At 42.1% G+C, this 13155-nt stretch overlaps 1 protein-coding gene and 1 long non-coding RNA gene across 2 annotated transcripts in view; one reads left to right on the top strand and one right to left on the bottom strand.

The window, feature by feature from the left end:
- LOC309792796 overlaps window positions 1-13155 on the bottom strand; it is a 468580-nt gene that overhangs the window by 333104 nt on the left and 122321 nt on the right. The gene's annotated exons all lie outside the window — the stretch shown is intronic.
- Window positions 1-13155, top strand: part of FLT3 (fms related receptor tyrosine kinase 3) — a 79428-nt gene that overhangs the window by 43475 nt on the left and 22798 nt on the right. The window contains exons 7-12 of the mRNA XM_082602621.1: window positions 321-460; window positions 557-710; window positions 1714-1882; window positions 11615-11718; window positions 12410-12518; window positions 12785-12963. Of these exons, the coding sequence (XP_082458747.1) occupies window positions 321-460; window positions 557-710; window positions 1714-1882; window positions 11615-11718; window positions 12410-12518; window positions 12785-12963 (855 nt within the window). The remainder of the gene's footprint in view (window positions 1-320; window positions 461-556; window positions 711-1713; window positions 1883-11614; window positions 11719-12409; window positions 12519-12784; window positions 12964-13155) is intronic.

Genomic DNA, 13155 nt, shown 5'->3' with positions numbered 1-13155 from the left:
ACCAGAGTATCATGTCGTTCTGTTTTCAGTGACTGTTCCTTAGAGATGAGCTGGGACTAATCATCACCCCTTAGGTCCTTACTCAATTTCAGGCATTCTATAGCTCCTTCAGGCCATTTCCAGTGTAACATTTAGATTTCTGTGAGTGCCCATTTCTTCATAAGAGCCTTGTCAGTCTCTGAAAGACTCTTTTATTTTGAGATTGTTGGTAACATTTGAGATGCCATCAAAATCTTTGTTCTGCAGAATGTTCAGGATATATTTTGTGATGAGGAAAAATAATCACTATTTTTCTTACCCGGGGTGTTTTCATCTTCTAGATCTAAACCAAACTCCTCAGACCACACCGCCACAATTATTTCTTAAAGTAGGGGAACCCTTATGGATAAGGTGCAAAGCTGTTCACGTAAACCACGGATTCGGGCTCAGCTGGGAATTAGAGAATAAAGCACTGGAAGAGGTGAGAGGATGAGCTTGCATCCTGAAAATGCAGAAAAATGAACCAAGAGTCCAGGTGGAAATCACTCCATTCAAACTCTGTTTTATTAAAATCTAGGGCAGCTACTTTGAGATGAGTACCTATTCCACAAACAGAACTATGATACGGATTCTGTTTGCTTTTGTATCATCAGTGGGAAGAAACGACACTGGCTATTACACTTGTTCCTCTTCAAAGCATCCCAGTAAATCAGCTTTGGTCACCATCCTAGGTAATGCGGGCTGCGCACGTAACCTGTACTCATGTTTTTAGTTGTTTTAGTGTGGAATGTAGGGTAGGTACTGCAAATTCTGCTTTCAGTATAATGTTAGTATCAAAAAGCTGAGAAAGAAACTGAATTAGGGGAGTTTTGTAAGTACAAGCGGCCCCTTCCATTCCTTTTCTGGTTAAACCAAGCCTGCTTGAATGCCACTGTCTTTGCAGGCAGCACGTTGTAATGTGACCCTCTGTTTGTGGATTTTTGTCTTCCAGTAGGCTGGAAGTTTCCTAAGGACCGAATAATCTCTTCTATCCTATAGTCCCAGACCTGGCAGAGAACCAGACACAAACTCGACCCTTATTAAGCACTTGTTCTAGGAACTACCTGAGAACTGCCTCTCAAGGGTAGAGAGCAGTGGCTGAGAGGGTGGGACACGCACTTCGATGCATGGAAGTTTGGGTGGGCTCTGTAGGATCTGACGATAATCACGCTTTACGTAATCTCGGAGTAGGTGGCAGCCTTCAGCCATCATGAAAATGCTAAGAAATGAAGGGATTCTCTTATTCAAATAATAAGGAAGTGTTCCCTAGGGAAACCTTGTGAATACCTCTGGCTAGACTATTCTATTTGTGACCTGAGATTATTTTATGTGGGATGTGTCACGAGGGGGCCGTTCTGGCTGAGGACAGGGATTGTCAGTGGGTCCCTCTGTGTCCAAGGTTGGCCATGGACTGGGGGAAGCCCTTCAACCCCTTGAACTTGTCAGCAAAATCTATAGGTTTATTTATACATTTCTTTGGGAAGAGTGTCAATTATTTGCATCTAATTCTGAGAGGAATCAGAAGGTGACATGCTCAGGCTTATAAATGGGGACAGGACTCCTGCGTTTCTTGTTAAACTATCAAATCTGAGTTTTCTTGCATAAAACTGATGAATAAAAATTTATTTATCCTCTCAATATATTTCCTCCATATGAATCTCATTATCTAACTTAAAAATGCATTTTTTTTAACAGAAAAGGGATTTATAAACGCTTCCAAATCAAGTGAAGATTATGAAATTGACCAGTATGAAGAGTTTTGTTTTTCTGTCAGGTTTAAAGCATACCCACAAATCAGATGTACGTGGACCTTCTCTCGAAAATCATTTCCTTGTGAGCAAAGTGGCCTGGATGACGGGTACAGGTGAGCAAACTCAGCCCCGGACACATCATCACTCTCAGCACAACCCTTCTGGTTGCCCTCGAGAAGAGCGGTTTTGTATTATAAGTTTATATGCTGTGACGTTGACATTGAAGATGAGAAAGCAAACAGCAGATGTGAGGACACAGTAACAGCTCCTTAATCAGTTCAGATAGTGTAACCCACCGCACGAAAAATGGAAAGAATCATATCAGTTTGAGTCTGGCATTTTCTGAGTCACCGGATTGTTACTTCCTATTTGAGGGTACATGCTATTGGTACACGGAGTCTCTCTCAGCCCGTTTGCAAATGACTGAGGAAGTAAAACCCCTTAAAAACAGGAAAACACTACCTATAGGTATGTTGATTTAAGTTTTCAAAAATAAATGCAGAAATAGCCCAATGATGAATGCTGAAGGAAAATCTTATTTTCCTCGGGAGTTGTACAACTGCAGTCAAGTTTCTCTTTGGAAAATAAAAAAAGAACTCTCTCTTTTTTTTTAAATTGAAGTCTAGTTAATTTACAATGTTGGGTTAGTTTCAAGTGTACACTACAGTGATTCATTTATACATACATACATACATATATATTCTTTTTCAGATTCTTTTCTATTATAGGTTATTACAAGGTATTGAGTCCAGTTCCCTCTGCTATACAATAGGTCCTTGTTGTTTACCTATTTTACATATAGTAGTGTGTATATGTTAATCCCAAACTCCGAATTTATCTCTCCCCCCCAAAAAAAAACAGCTCTTCCTTGTATTTTCTATGGCTATGATACCCCTTATCTCTTAAAACTAATCCTAGGTAACAGGTTTTCAGGATAGACTATGAGCTGAGAGGTACCTGTCATCTCTCCAGCGAGGCAGGGGTCGAGAGTCAATCACTGATGCTAAACAACGGGTCCATAAACCAACTGTATAGGAATCAGCTGGGTAAATGTTAAAAATGTGGATTCCTGACTCCCATTCCAAACATGCTGAACTAAAATTGAGGCACAATCCCCAGATTCTGCATTTTTCTTTTTTTTTTTTTTTTTTGGCTGCACCACTTGACATGCAGGATCTTAGTTCCCTGACCAGGGATTGAACCCACGCCCCCTGCCATGGAAGCATGGAGTCTTAACCACTGGACCGTCAGGGAAGTCCCCCCAGGTTCCACATTGTTAATGAGAACCTCTGGTGATTCCCATCACAGGTCTGGATCTGTGCTGTGCAGTACAGTAGCTGGCAGCCACATAGGGCTATTGGGAGCTTGAAATGCAGCTGGTCCCAATGGAGATGTCGTGTGGCTGTAACGTGCACAGCAGGTTTTGAAGACTTCGTATGACAAACAAAATGTAAAATATCTCAATAATTTTTGTCTTGATTTTATGTTAAAATGACAATATTTTAGGTATATTGAGTTAAATAAAATCTATTATTACCATTTACCCCTTTTTAGATAGCTAATTGGAAACTTTAAAATTACATAAGTGGCTTTTTTGGTATATATATAAATTTATTTCATTTATTTATTTATTTTTGGTTGCGTTGCGTCTTCGTTGCTGTGCGCGGGCTTTCTCTAGTTGCGGTGAGCGGGAGCCACTCTTCGTTGTCGTGCGAGGGCTTCTCATTGTGGTGGCTTCCCCTGTTGCAGAGCATGGGCTCTAGGCGTGCGGGCTTCGGTAGTTGTGGCACACGGGCTCAGTAGTTGTGGCTCACGGGCTCTAGAGAGCAGGCTCAGCAGTTGTGGCACACGGGCTTAGTTGCTCCACGGCATGTGAGATCTTCCCGGGCCAGGGCTGGAACCCATGTCCCCTGCATTGGCAGGTGGATTCTTAACCACTGCGCCACCAGGGAAGCCCGAAGTGGCTCGTTTATATTCCTATTGGATAGCACGGGTGTAGGTGAAGAGTCAGAATAAGCTCTTTTCATCTTGATTCTTCTGTTTGTTTCCTGATGACTGCACTGTTCTATACCCCAAAGTGATTTGTAACTGATCCTTGTTTGCTTTTTTAAGAAGAGCTGTAACACAGGGTTCGCATGGCATTGTCTGCCCTCTCACCCAAACCTCCTAATGTTCGAAGCATTCATTTTTCAAGTAATTAAGAAAGCAACCTTTGGACGGACACATAGTCCCCTAATTCAGGGATTCTCAACAGCAGGCTGTTGACATCCTGGGCCGGGTAATTCTTCATTCTGGGGGTCTCTCCTATGCATGATAGGATGTTTAGCAACGTCCCTGGTCTCCACCCAGTGGATGTCAGTAGCACCACTACCCCAAGTTGTGACAACCAGAAATACCTCCAGACATTGCCAAAGTCCCCTGGTGAGAAAAAATTGCCTGGGGTTGAGAACCACTGCCTTGGAGGGGTCACCCGATTGTCATAAGCCCTTATGCTGAACCATCAAACTTTTGAAAGTAGAGGGCAGGGAGTCAGCCCCTCTCCTGCTAGTTGAGTTGACTACCTGTGTTCATGATGTCAGTGCTGTCACTTTCCCCATCCTTCTTTGTATTGTGACCCCCTGTCAGAGAAGCTCTTAGTTCTACAGGATTCTCTTTTGAACCTGATTCAAAGAGATAGAGGATCAATTCAATTTAGTTCAACATATATTCCTTTAATGTCTTCTTGATGGTCTCAATGCCGTAAGGGGCTACAAGCGTGAATAAGGTGATGTCTCCCCCCAACCCCCTCAAGTTATACAGGCACATTTAAGTGCCAGGGGCCACCTGGGAGGTCATTGCTACTTGTGCTGGTGACATCTGGCACAGTTCTTAAGATTTGACAGACTCACTGATTAGAGGACTGTGTCTCTGATCTATGGGTCTTGGAGCAATCTAGTGGGCTAGTTAATCTGGTTTCATCCCATGCTCACACTCTGCACCCCTGACCCCAAGTAGTTATCTTCTGGAGGTAGCTAAATGAATAAATCAGGGCAGATCCTGATTTCTGTAGTGATGTGTACCTCTCATTCCAAGTTAACCTCTTTTTGTGTTGAATCCCAAAAGTGAGTTCATCACCTCCGCTGGGGTAGGTGCTGTCATTTCTCTGTCTTTGTACAATGCCTCATGCAGTCAACAGCTGTTTAGTAAATGGATGAATTCATCACCACCCCTAGAAAGCAACTCAAAGAGCATAGCCTGGGCCAAAGATAAGTCAGTGGCATACTCTTTGCACTGCAAGGACCATGACACTCATCACAACACCTATCACTCCTTGTTTATCTTATTTAAAAAGTTCCTGAAGAACTACAGTATTAATTGGTGATAACGATGCACTGGGTGTGATGGGCCACTTGCCAAGGTGGCAATGCCAAGGTGAGATGGAGCCTCCTTCATCATGAAAAAGATGCTCAAAATGTTGAATAAGAGATGAACTACAGGGGTGGGGGATAAATTGGGAGATTAGGATCAACATATATACAATACTATGTATAAAATAGACAACTACTGAGAACCTACTGAGAACCTCTGTGTGTAGAGCACAGAGAACTCTACTCAATGCGCTGTGATGACGCATTGGGAAGGAAATCCAAAAAAGAGGGGATATATGTATAAATGGGAAGGAAATATGTATATATATATATATATATATGTATAAATATGTATGTATATATGTATATATATATACATATATGTATAAATGTATAAATATATATATATGTATAAATGGGAAGGAAATATGTATATATATATATATATAAATATGTATGTATATATGTATATATATATACATATATGTATAAATGTATAAATATATATATATGTATAAATGGGAAGGAAATATGTATATATATATATATAAATATGTATGTATATATGTATATATATACATATATGTATAAATGTATAAATATATATATATGTATAAATGGGAAGGAAATATGTATAAATGGGAAGGAAATCCAAAAAAGAGGGGATATATGTATATGTATAGCTGATTCACTTTGCTGTACAGCAGAAACTGACACAACATTGTAAAGCAACTATACTCCAAGAAAAATTAATTAAAGAAAAAAAAAGAAGAGCTACAAAAAAATTGAACACAAATGCTCTAATGTCATCTGCTCTCCACATGAGGCTCTGTGTTGTGATAGGGGATGCAGACTAAATTCTAACCTGAGTTCTTTTCAATTTTTTGTTATAAAAATTTCCAAATTTACTAATAAACTAAAAAAATAGTACAGTGAGCATCCTTTACCCATCACTTAGGTTCAACAATCTAGTCGAACTGAATTTTGTTTATGAAGTACGGTATTTTCATCATGGGCCAAGAGAGGACTTTATAAGCAAAGTGACACCAGTTTTTATTTGCAACCGAAAGGTCTGTGTAATAACAGTACTACTGAAAAAGCTTTGGTGTGGTCAGAGCATGTGTGCCAGAAACCGTGCAGCTTCCCCACCTCCACAGCTTCGTTTCTCCAATTTACTTCCTCAAATATTACACCAAAGCTTATTAGGGCTTCCCTTTATGTGTTTACATGTCATGAAAGTATAACTTTCCAGCAGTCCTGACAGCCCGGTCTTGGGAAAAGGTTCTAGAATATTTCATCTTTTAGTTTGCCTAATTTCCTATCTCTGTAGACTTACTTATAAACAAATCTGCCTTAGCTTTTCCTAGTTTCATGGTTAAACACACACACACACACACACACACACAAAACAACTTATTCGGATGTTATAATTATTTAAGTAATTTCTTCTGGAAGAGTCTCCTTAGGCATGCCCAATCCCTGTATTTTCTTTTTTCCCTGAAATATTTAAGAAGTTATGCCCACAACAGGCATTAACTGAGCACTTATTGGTACCAGTGGTGTGGTGGAGTCCGGGTTCTGGGTGGTGAGACATATTCCTTCTTAGGACAAAGAGAAAAGCAAGCTCTCAAGTCAATAAATGACATGTGATCACAGGAGTGTATTGAGCTTCTTTAGGAGGACTCTTTTGGTTCCCTGAAGGAGATGAGCCCTGAATGTATACAGAAAGGAAGGAAAGACGTTTGGGGACCGTAAATAGCGGTAAATAGCGGAACCTCCAACCAAACCCTGCCCCCTCGATTGTAAGGTACTAACCACATTGTGAAGCCTCCCTGAGACCAAAAGAAACTTCCTTGAGCCCTGCCATGTGCTGGTGTGCAAAGTCCTTTATACGGATGATCTCATTTGATCCTCATCATCTCATTTTATTAAATGTGGAAACAGGCTATGCTACTTACTCCACACCTAGGGCAAAGTCAATACCTTTCATTCACTCTTATTTTCTGAAATTGCCTTTTAAAAAAATAGAAATAACACCCATAATTCCACCACCAGGAATTATATTTCAGACTTTGTAACCAACATGATAGAAACATATAAGTATAGGTTTTTGTACAAACAGGAAATTAATTGTGCCATTTGTCACCTGATTTTTCACTTTAAAAATATCATCTCTTGGGGCTTCCCTGGTGGCGCAGTGGTTGAGAGTCCGCCTGCCGATGCAGGGGACACGAGTTCGTGCCCCGGTCCGGGAGGATCCCACATGCCGCGGAGCGGCTGGGCCCGTGGGCCTTGGCCGCTGAGCCTGCGCGTCCGGAGCCTGTGCTCCGCAGCGGGAGAGGCCACAGCAGTGAGAGGCCCGCGTACCGCAAAAAAAAAAAAAAAAAAATCATCTCTTGCTGTGTTAATAAGTACATTATTATTATTTATATTATCATTTTAATGGCTTACCTTATTTACATGACCACTTTTATGGTGACACAGTATTCCTCTTTTTAGAAAATTTTATTTTGACTAACTCCCGTTGATGGGCATTTACTTTGGTTTTTTTTTTCTTTGCATCTTTATTTTAACGTGATTTTCTCACTTAATGTATACCCCAGAGTAAGGGTTCTAAATGTCTTTTTTATTCAAAATGATTCCCGGACTTCATAATCCTCATAGTAATGATGATCTAACACATTTATCGTGTTTACTAGGCACTGTTATAAGCAGTTTATACAAAACCGTTTTAATAAAAACTCAACAAAAACTTCTCCTCTGACAACCATATAAGGTAGATACTATCCTCGTTTTACGGATGAGGAAACAAGCACAGAGAGACTCAGTGACTTGCCCACGGTCACGCCACCGGGCAATGGCAGAGTTGCTTGCGAAGCCTGTTTTTAACCATGACTCTGGTACTGCCTTTTGACACCAGCTCATTTCAAAAGTGTGAGACTCTCATACCTAGCGTGTAAGAAAACAGCAGAGCAGGCATGTGCTTTGGTTATTTAAAAAGAAAAGTGTGCTGCCTTATGAGATGTGCTGTGCTTCGCTCTTGGGTTTTTAATGATCATGTAATACTTCCCCAGGCTTGTGGGCTCCCCTGAAATAAAATACAAATGAGCATGGTATTAAGCAGATTGATATAAAGTCATCAGCACCTCTCCTGCCCCCTGCCCAGCTTTCTTTGTTTAACTCTGGACAGAAATGTGTGCAGACTGGGTTCAACTTCAGCCAGGCTGTACCCCCTCCATGTCCTGCAGTCTGAGGGGGCAGGATCTGCTGATGGGGGTCTCCCAGTCCCCGGGAAAGTCACTCACTCCTGCCAGCCCCTCACTCTCCAGTTTCAGAAGCTCCCAGCTTCCCCAGTCTGTGCTTTATTATTCCCTGTTTTCTGGTTTGACTTTTATCATCCCTTGCTCTTTGAATAAAGGCTTTTTTATAGCGAAGTTACTCACTGAGCTGCTGGAAAGTCCTGCCCCTTTTCAACTCCCCAGCTCTGGGTACTAAATGGAAAAGAAAAATCACCTGCATTTTGCTTGTAACAGAGGAGAAATCCCTTCTCATAGTTGTAGTGAGAATACATCTTCTTAGTCACCAAAGATATTGCAACTGTGAACGCCAGTTTCCTGATCTCCCATCTCATGGCCGCTGGCCATTTTCAGAAAAACCCCAGGGAAAAAGGAAGTTTGCAACCCCCTGGCACTAATTGGTTAGTCCCCTTGGAACTTCCAGGGGAGGGTCGGCGATGCGGTTGTTGCTTTTGCTGGGATTAACTGCCATAAACAGGAAGACAGGCGGTTGAGAAGGATCTGGATATTCAGTTTTGTGTTCAGGCTATTTTTGTGACTGATTTCCTACCTGGAAGAATGAGAATGTTTCAGATGCTCTCTTGTCTATCCCATGGCAAGTCATGCTCCATTCAGACAGCACAAAAGACTTAGGAGGGAAAACATTTACAAAACAGATTGGTCTGCGTGATAATCAATAGTTGTATAGGTAATTTCTTTTTTTAATGTTAATTTTTATTGGATTATAGTTGCTTTATAATGTTGTGTTAGTTTCTGCTGTACAGCAAAGTGAATCAGCTATATGTATACATATATCTCCTCTTTTTTTTTGATTTCCTTCCCATTTAGGTCACCACAGAGTAGAGTTCCCTGTGCTATACAGTAGGTTCTCATTAATTGGTAATTTCTTTATCAAATTGATTGGTGCTTTTGGCATGGTCCCTGGCTAGCACACTGACTTCTTTTTTATCTCTTCTCTTCTTCCTTTTCAGGGTCTTTGGCTATTGTCCGGTGAGAATTACATTTTCCCTTTTAGAAGCTCACATCTTTCTCTTCTTGGACCACTTAAACTCTGCCTTCATAAAGTCTGGAAATCACATGTACCTATACTTACTTTTCTCCCGAAAGTTATAATTTGTCTTTCCCGCAATCTTTCTGTCATTTCCACTTCACCAGCCGTTTCCTTCTGGTTGTCCAGAAGTAGGTCAGGATAAGAAATTCCCCTTTCTGCTTTTTCAGCCTTCTTGTTAACAAGGCAAACAAAAAGCTTGTTCAGTGCTCACTTGATAGGAAATGAAATCTCCCATCACTATACACAGTCAGAATTACCTTTAAGCTTCCGAGTTAAGGATGTATTTGACATTGGTGTCAAATAAACCTGGGCTCGAAATCTTCTCTATTGATTGCTAGGTGTGCGGTTTGACTCTTAGGAATCAGCTGGGATTCTCTTCTCTCCTTCCTCTTCGCGTCCAATCCAGCACCTGCTGTTTCTTTTTGTCCTGGTGCCTCTTGGGTTGGCTCTTTCCTCTCCCTCCCCATTTTCCCTGCCTTAGACAACACTCATCTTTTCACACTCTGAACTCTCAGATCTGAACTTTTACTTCTCCTCTCCTAAGATTTCCCACATTATACTGTAACTGCTCATTACTTGTCTGCCTTCGCCACCAAACTGTAAATTCTGTGAGAACAGAAACCTAGTTTTGTCAACTCACTGTTGTATTCCCGATTCCTCCCACAAATAGCCTCTACCGTTGACAGGAGAGAGAATGAGTGAATTCATGACTGAATGAATGACTTCCTAGGTTACTTCAACAGAGACCTCCAGGCTTCCCCCCAGTAAACTTGCCTGCTGCCATCACTCTGAACTAAGATACTGTTCATAACGTTCCTCTCCTGCTCAGGAATCCACAACATCTCCTCCCTGCTTTCTCTATCAGGTGGAAATACTTAGGCTTGTTTTCCAAGGTCCCGGATCAGTTGGCGCCACCCTGCCCATTTAGCCCTCTGTTCTGCTACATCCCACCCCGCACCTCTGCTCTAGCCAAGAAGCCTCCCCGTTTCTCTCCTTGTGGCCTTATGAGTTCCTGTCTCATGGCTTAAATCATGCCGTTGCCCCCGTGCTTGGATGTCTTTACTTTCTCATGAAAACCAACTCACCTCTAAAGACCTAGCTCAATTCCTGCTTCTATGAAGCCCTCGGAACTTTTCTCACGACACTGGCCTCTGCCTTCTTTGATCTTCTACGGGCCTTCGGTTTAATGCTTTCACTCTTCCCCATAGGCAGGTTTTGTCCACCCATCTGGATTATGATATCTCTGAGGACCGGAGCTGTATTCATAGGTCTTTTGCATCCTACATAGCTCCTCCTGTTCACATTTCCTGTGTATACATATACTTTTTCTTTCCTTTTTTACTTCAAGTAGGCTATATAGAGGTGGCCTAATTCAGTATCTTCTGAATAAACCTTAGGTTTTCTTATTCTAAGGGAAAATTTTTCTATTTCTTCGATGCACGAAGGCACATTCATCAGCTCCTTGCTTCCCCACCTCTCCTATAATATCCACCATCCCGTCTACCTGCTAGGATTGGTGGATGACCTCCAGTACCATATACCTGGTAGGCTTGGTGGATTAGCACTCCAAGTAGATACTAGAGCCTTCTGAGACCACTCAAAGACATCTGTACTCAGTGGATTTGAGCCGTTATCACTGTCAATCACTATGTCAAGGGTTGGTCATAGGTCCTGCCTTGGACCAATGTCAGAGAGCTATCCTTTCAGGAAGCTGGGGGGTCCACGGGCTCCGCCACCTACCAAGGTTCTTCCATATTTCCAGGAAGTCAGACTAGTCTGGGATGTACGTAACAGTAGGGGCCGGAACCTTCTTGCCTCTCTTAGCAGCTCCAGCCTAGATCAGTGCTTTTCAACTTTTCACGTGCATGTGAATTCCATGGAGATCATCTTAAAATGCAGACTCTGAGTCAGTAGGTTTGGGGTGGGGCCTGAGATTTTGTATTTCTAGAAAGCTCCTAGATAATACCAAGGCTGATGCTGCCTGTTTGTGGACCACACTTTGAGTAGCAAGGACATCTGGGAACCTCTCTGTCCACTGAACTTGAGAGAGTGAGTGTCTTCAGGAAGACTTACTCCCATGCACACCATTATTCATTTCAACATCTCCTCAAAGAATCTGGCTAAGTCTGTCTTTTATTCTTTTTCCAACAGCGTATCTAAGTTTTGCAACCATAAACACCAGCCAGGACAATATATCTTCCATGCAGAAAATGATGACGCCCAGTTCACAAAAATGTTCACGCTGAATATAAGAAGTAAGTGAAACTGTCAAGAAATTTTATTTTATGCTTGTAACTCCTTAGTAATGTATTAACTCGGATCAGAAAGAGATAAGCCATGGCTTAGGGAAGGAAGGCTACAAAAGTGTTTTGACATGCTGAAGTGTTTTGAAATTGTACTTTCATATCTACTGGCTTGTTGATACACAGATCTCTTTCTGGGTTCGTCCTTTGAAGCTAAGATGCTGATTCCATATCCTCTCTGAAGGTGCTTTACTGTGTGACTTTATTGATTTTAGTACTTTGAAAGGTCCTGCCAAGGAAAGGCCAAAAGTCATACTACCTGCCATTTAGTTGTTTTAATAATCTTTGTTCCTCTGGTCCATAAAACGATGAGAGTCCATTTTGCTGGATGTTTTGCAGGTGCTTCTCCTGAAGCTAAGACTCATTTTAGGGTGCTCAGTAGATGGAGGTCTACACCTGAGCTCTCTCCAGGAGGGGTCTAGCGGTGGAAAAGGGGGTGCTCCCCAGAGAAGTTTAGGGCTGCCTGCACAAAAGGTGACACAAGGGGAAAGAGGGCCCCCTCTTTGAGTCACCCTGCATGACACACGCTCCCAGGAGCACAAACTGCGTAGAGTACGTGAGCAGCCTATATGAAGCTGACTTTGAAACCCTTTCTGGAAAGCACTGTACTTCATGAGCTTGATTTCCCTGTTGTTTTCTACAGGGAAACCTCAAGTGCTCGCCGAGGCATCGGCAAGTCAGGCTTCTTGCTCCTCTGACGGGTACCCGTTACCGTCTTGGACCTGGAGGAAGTGTTCAGACAAGTCTCCCAAGTAATGAAGACACTGGCCCCTCTTGTGTTAGAAGAACATAAAACTCTCTCTGACATGTTGACTGTTTCTCATGAATTCAGTTTAAGAAGAAACAATGAAGCCTTTAACATGCTTACCTTCTGAGTCGACCGTAATTCTAAATGGTCACAGATTGTTTCTGATAACCTTTCATAGATGTCTCTTGTAGACCCCACTAGAGAAACCCTCACTTCCAATCCGACGATAGCCCCGCCCGTCTAAATTCTCCGTCTGCTGTTTCTTTTCAGCTGCACAGAAGAGATCACAGAAGGAATTTGGAATAAAAAGGCCAGCAGAAAAGTATTTGGACAGTGGATATCGAGCAGCACCCTGAACATGAGCGAGGCCGTCAAAGGGTTCCTGGTGAAGTGCTGTGCGTACAATTCCCTCGGCACCTCGTGTGAAACCATCCTCCTAAACTCACCAGGTAGACAGCAGTTGCTATTGTAAACACGCCACCTTCAGGAATTCCCTACTAGAAGTTAGTCCCTGTCATTCGCTTTTATTGGGGGAGTTTTACAAGAGTGTGTAGGTTCAGTGTGTAAGACGAGAGGCTTTTTGAGTCAGGCAAGAATCCCCACTGAACATACATGTTTTGTAGTTCAAGGGCAGAGTGACT

The sequence above is a fragment of the Mesoplodon mirus genome, assembly GCF_964341445.2.
Source record: "Mesoplodon mirus genome assembly, chromosome: 17".
Taxonomy (NCBI): domain Eukaryota; kingdom Metazoa; phylum Chordata; class Mammalia; order Artiodactyla; family Ziphiidae; genus Mesoplodon; species Mesoplodon mirus.
This window is presented reverse-complemented; position numbering and strand designations above follow the sequence as displayed.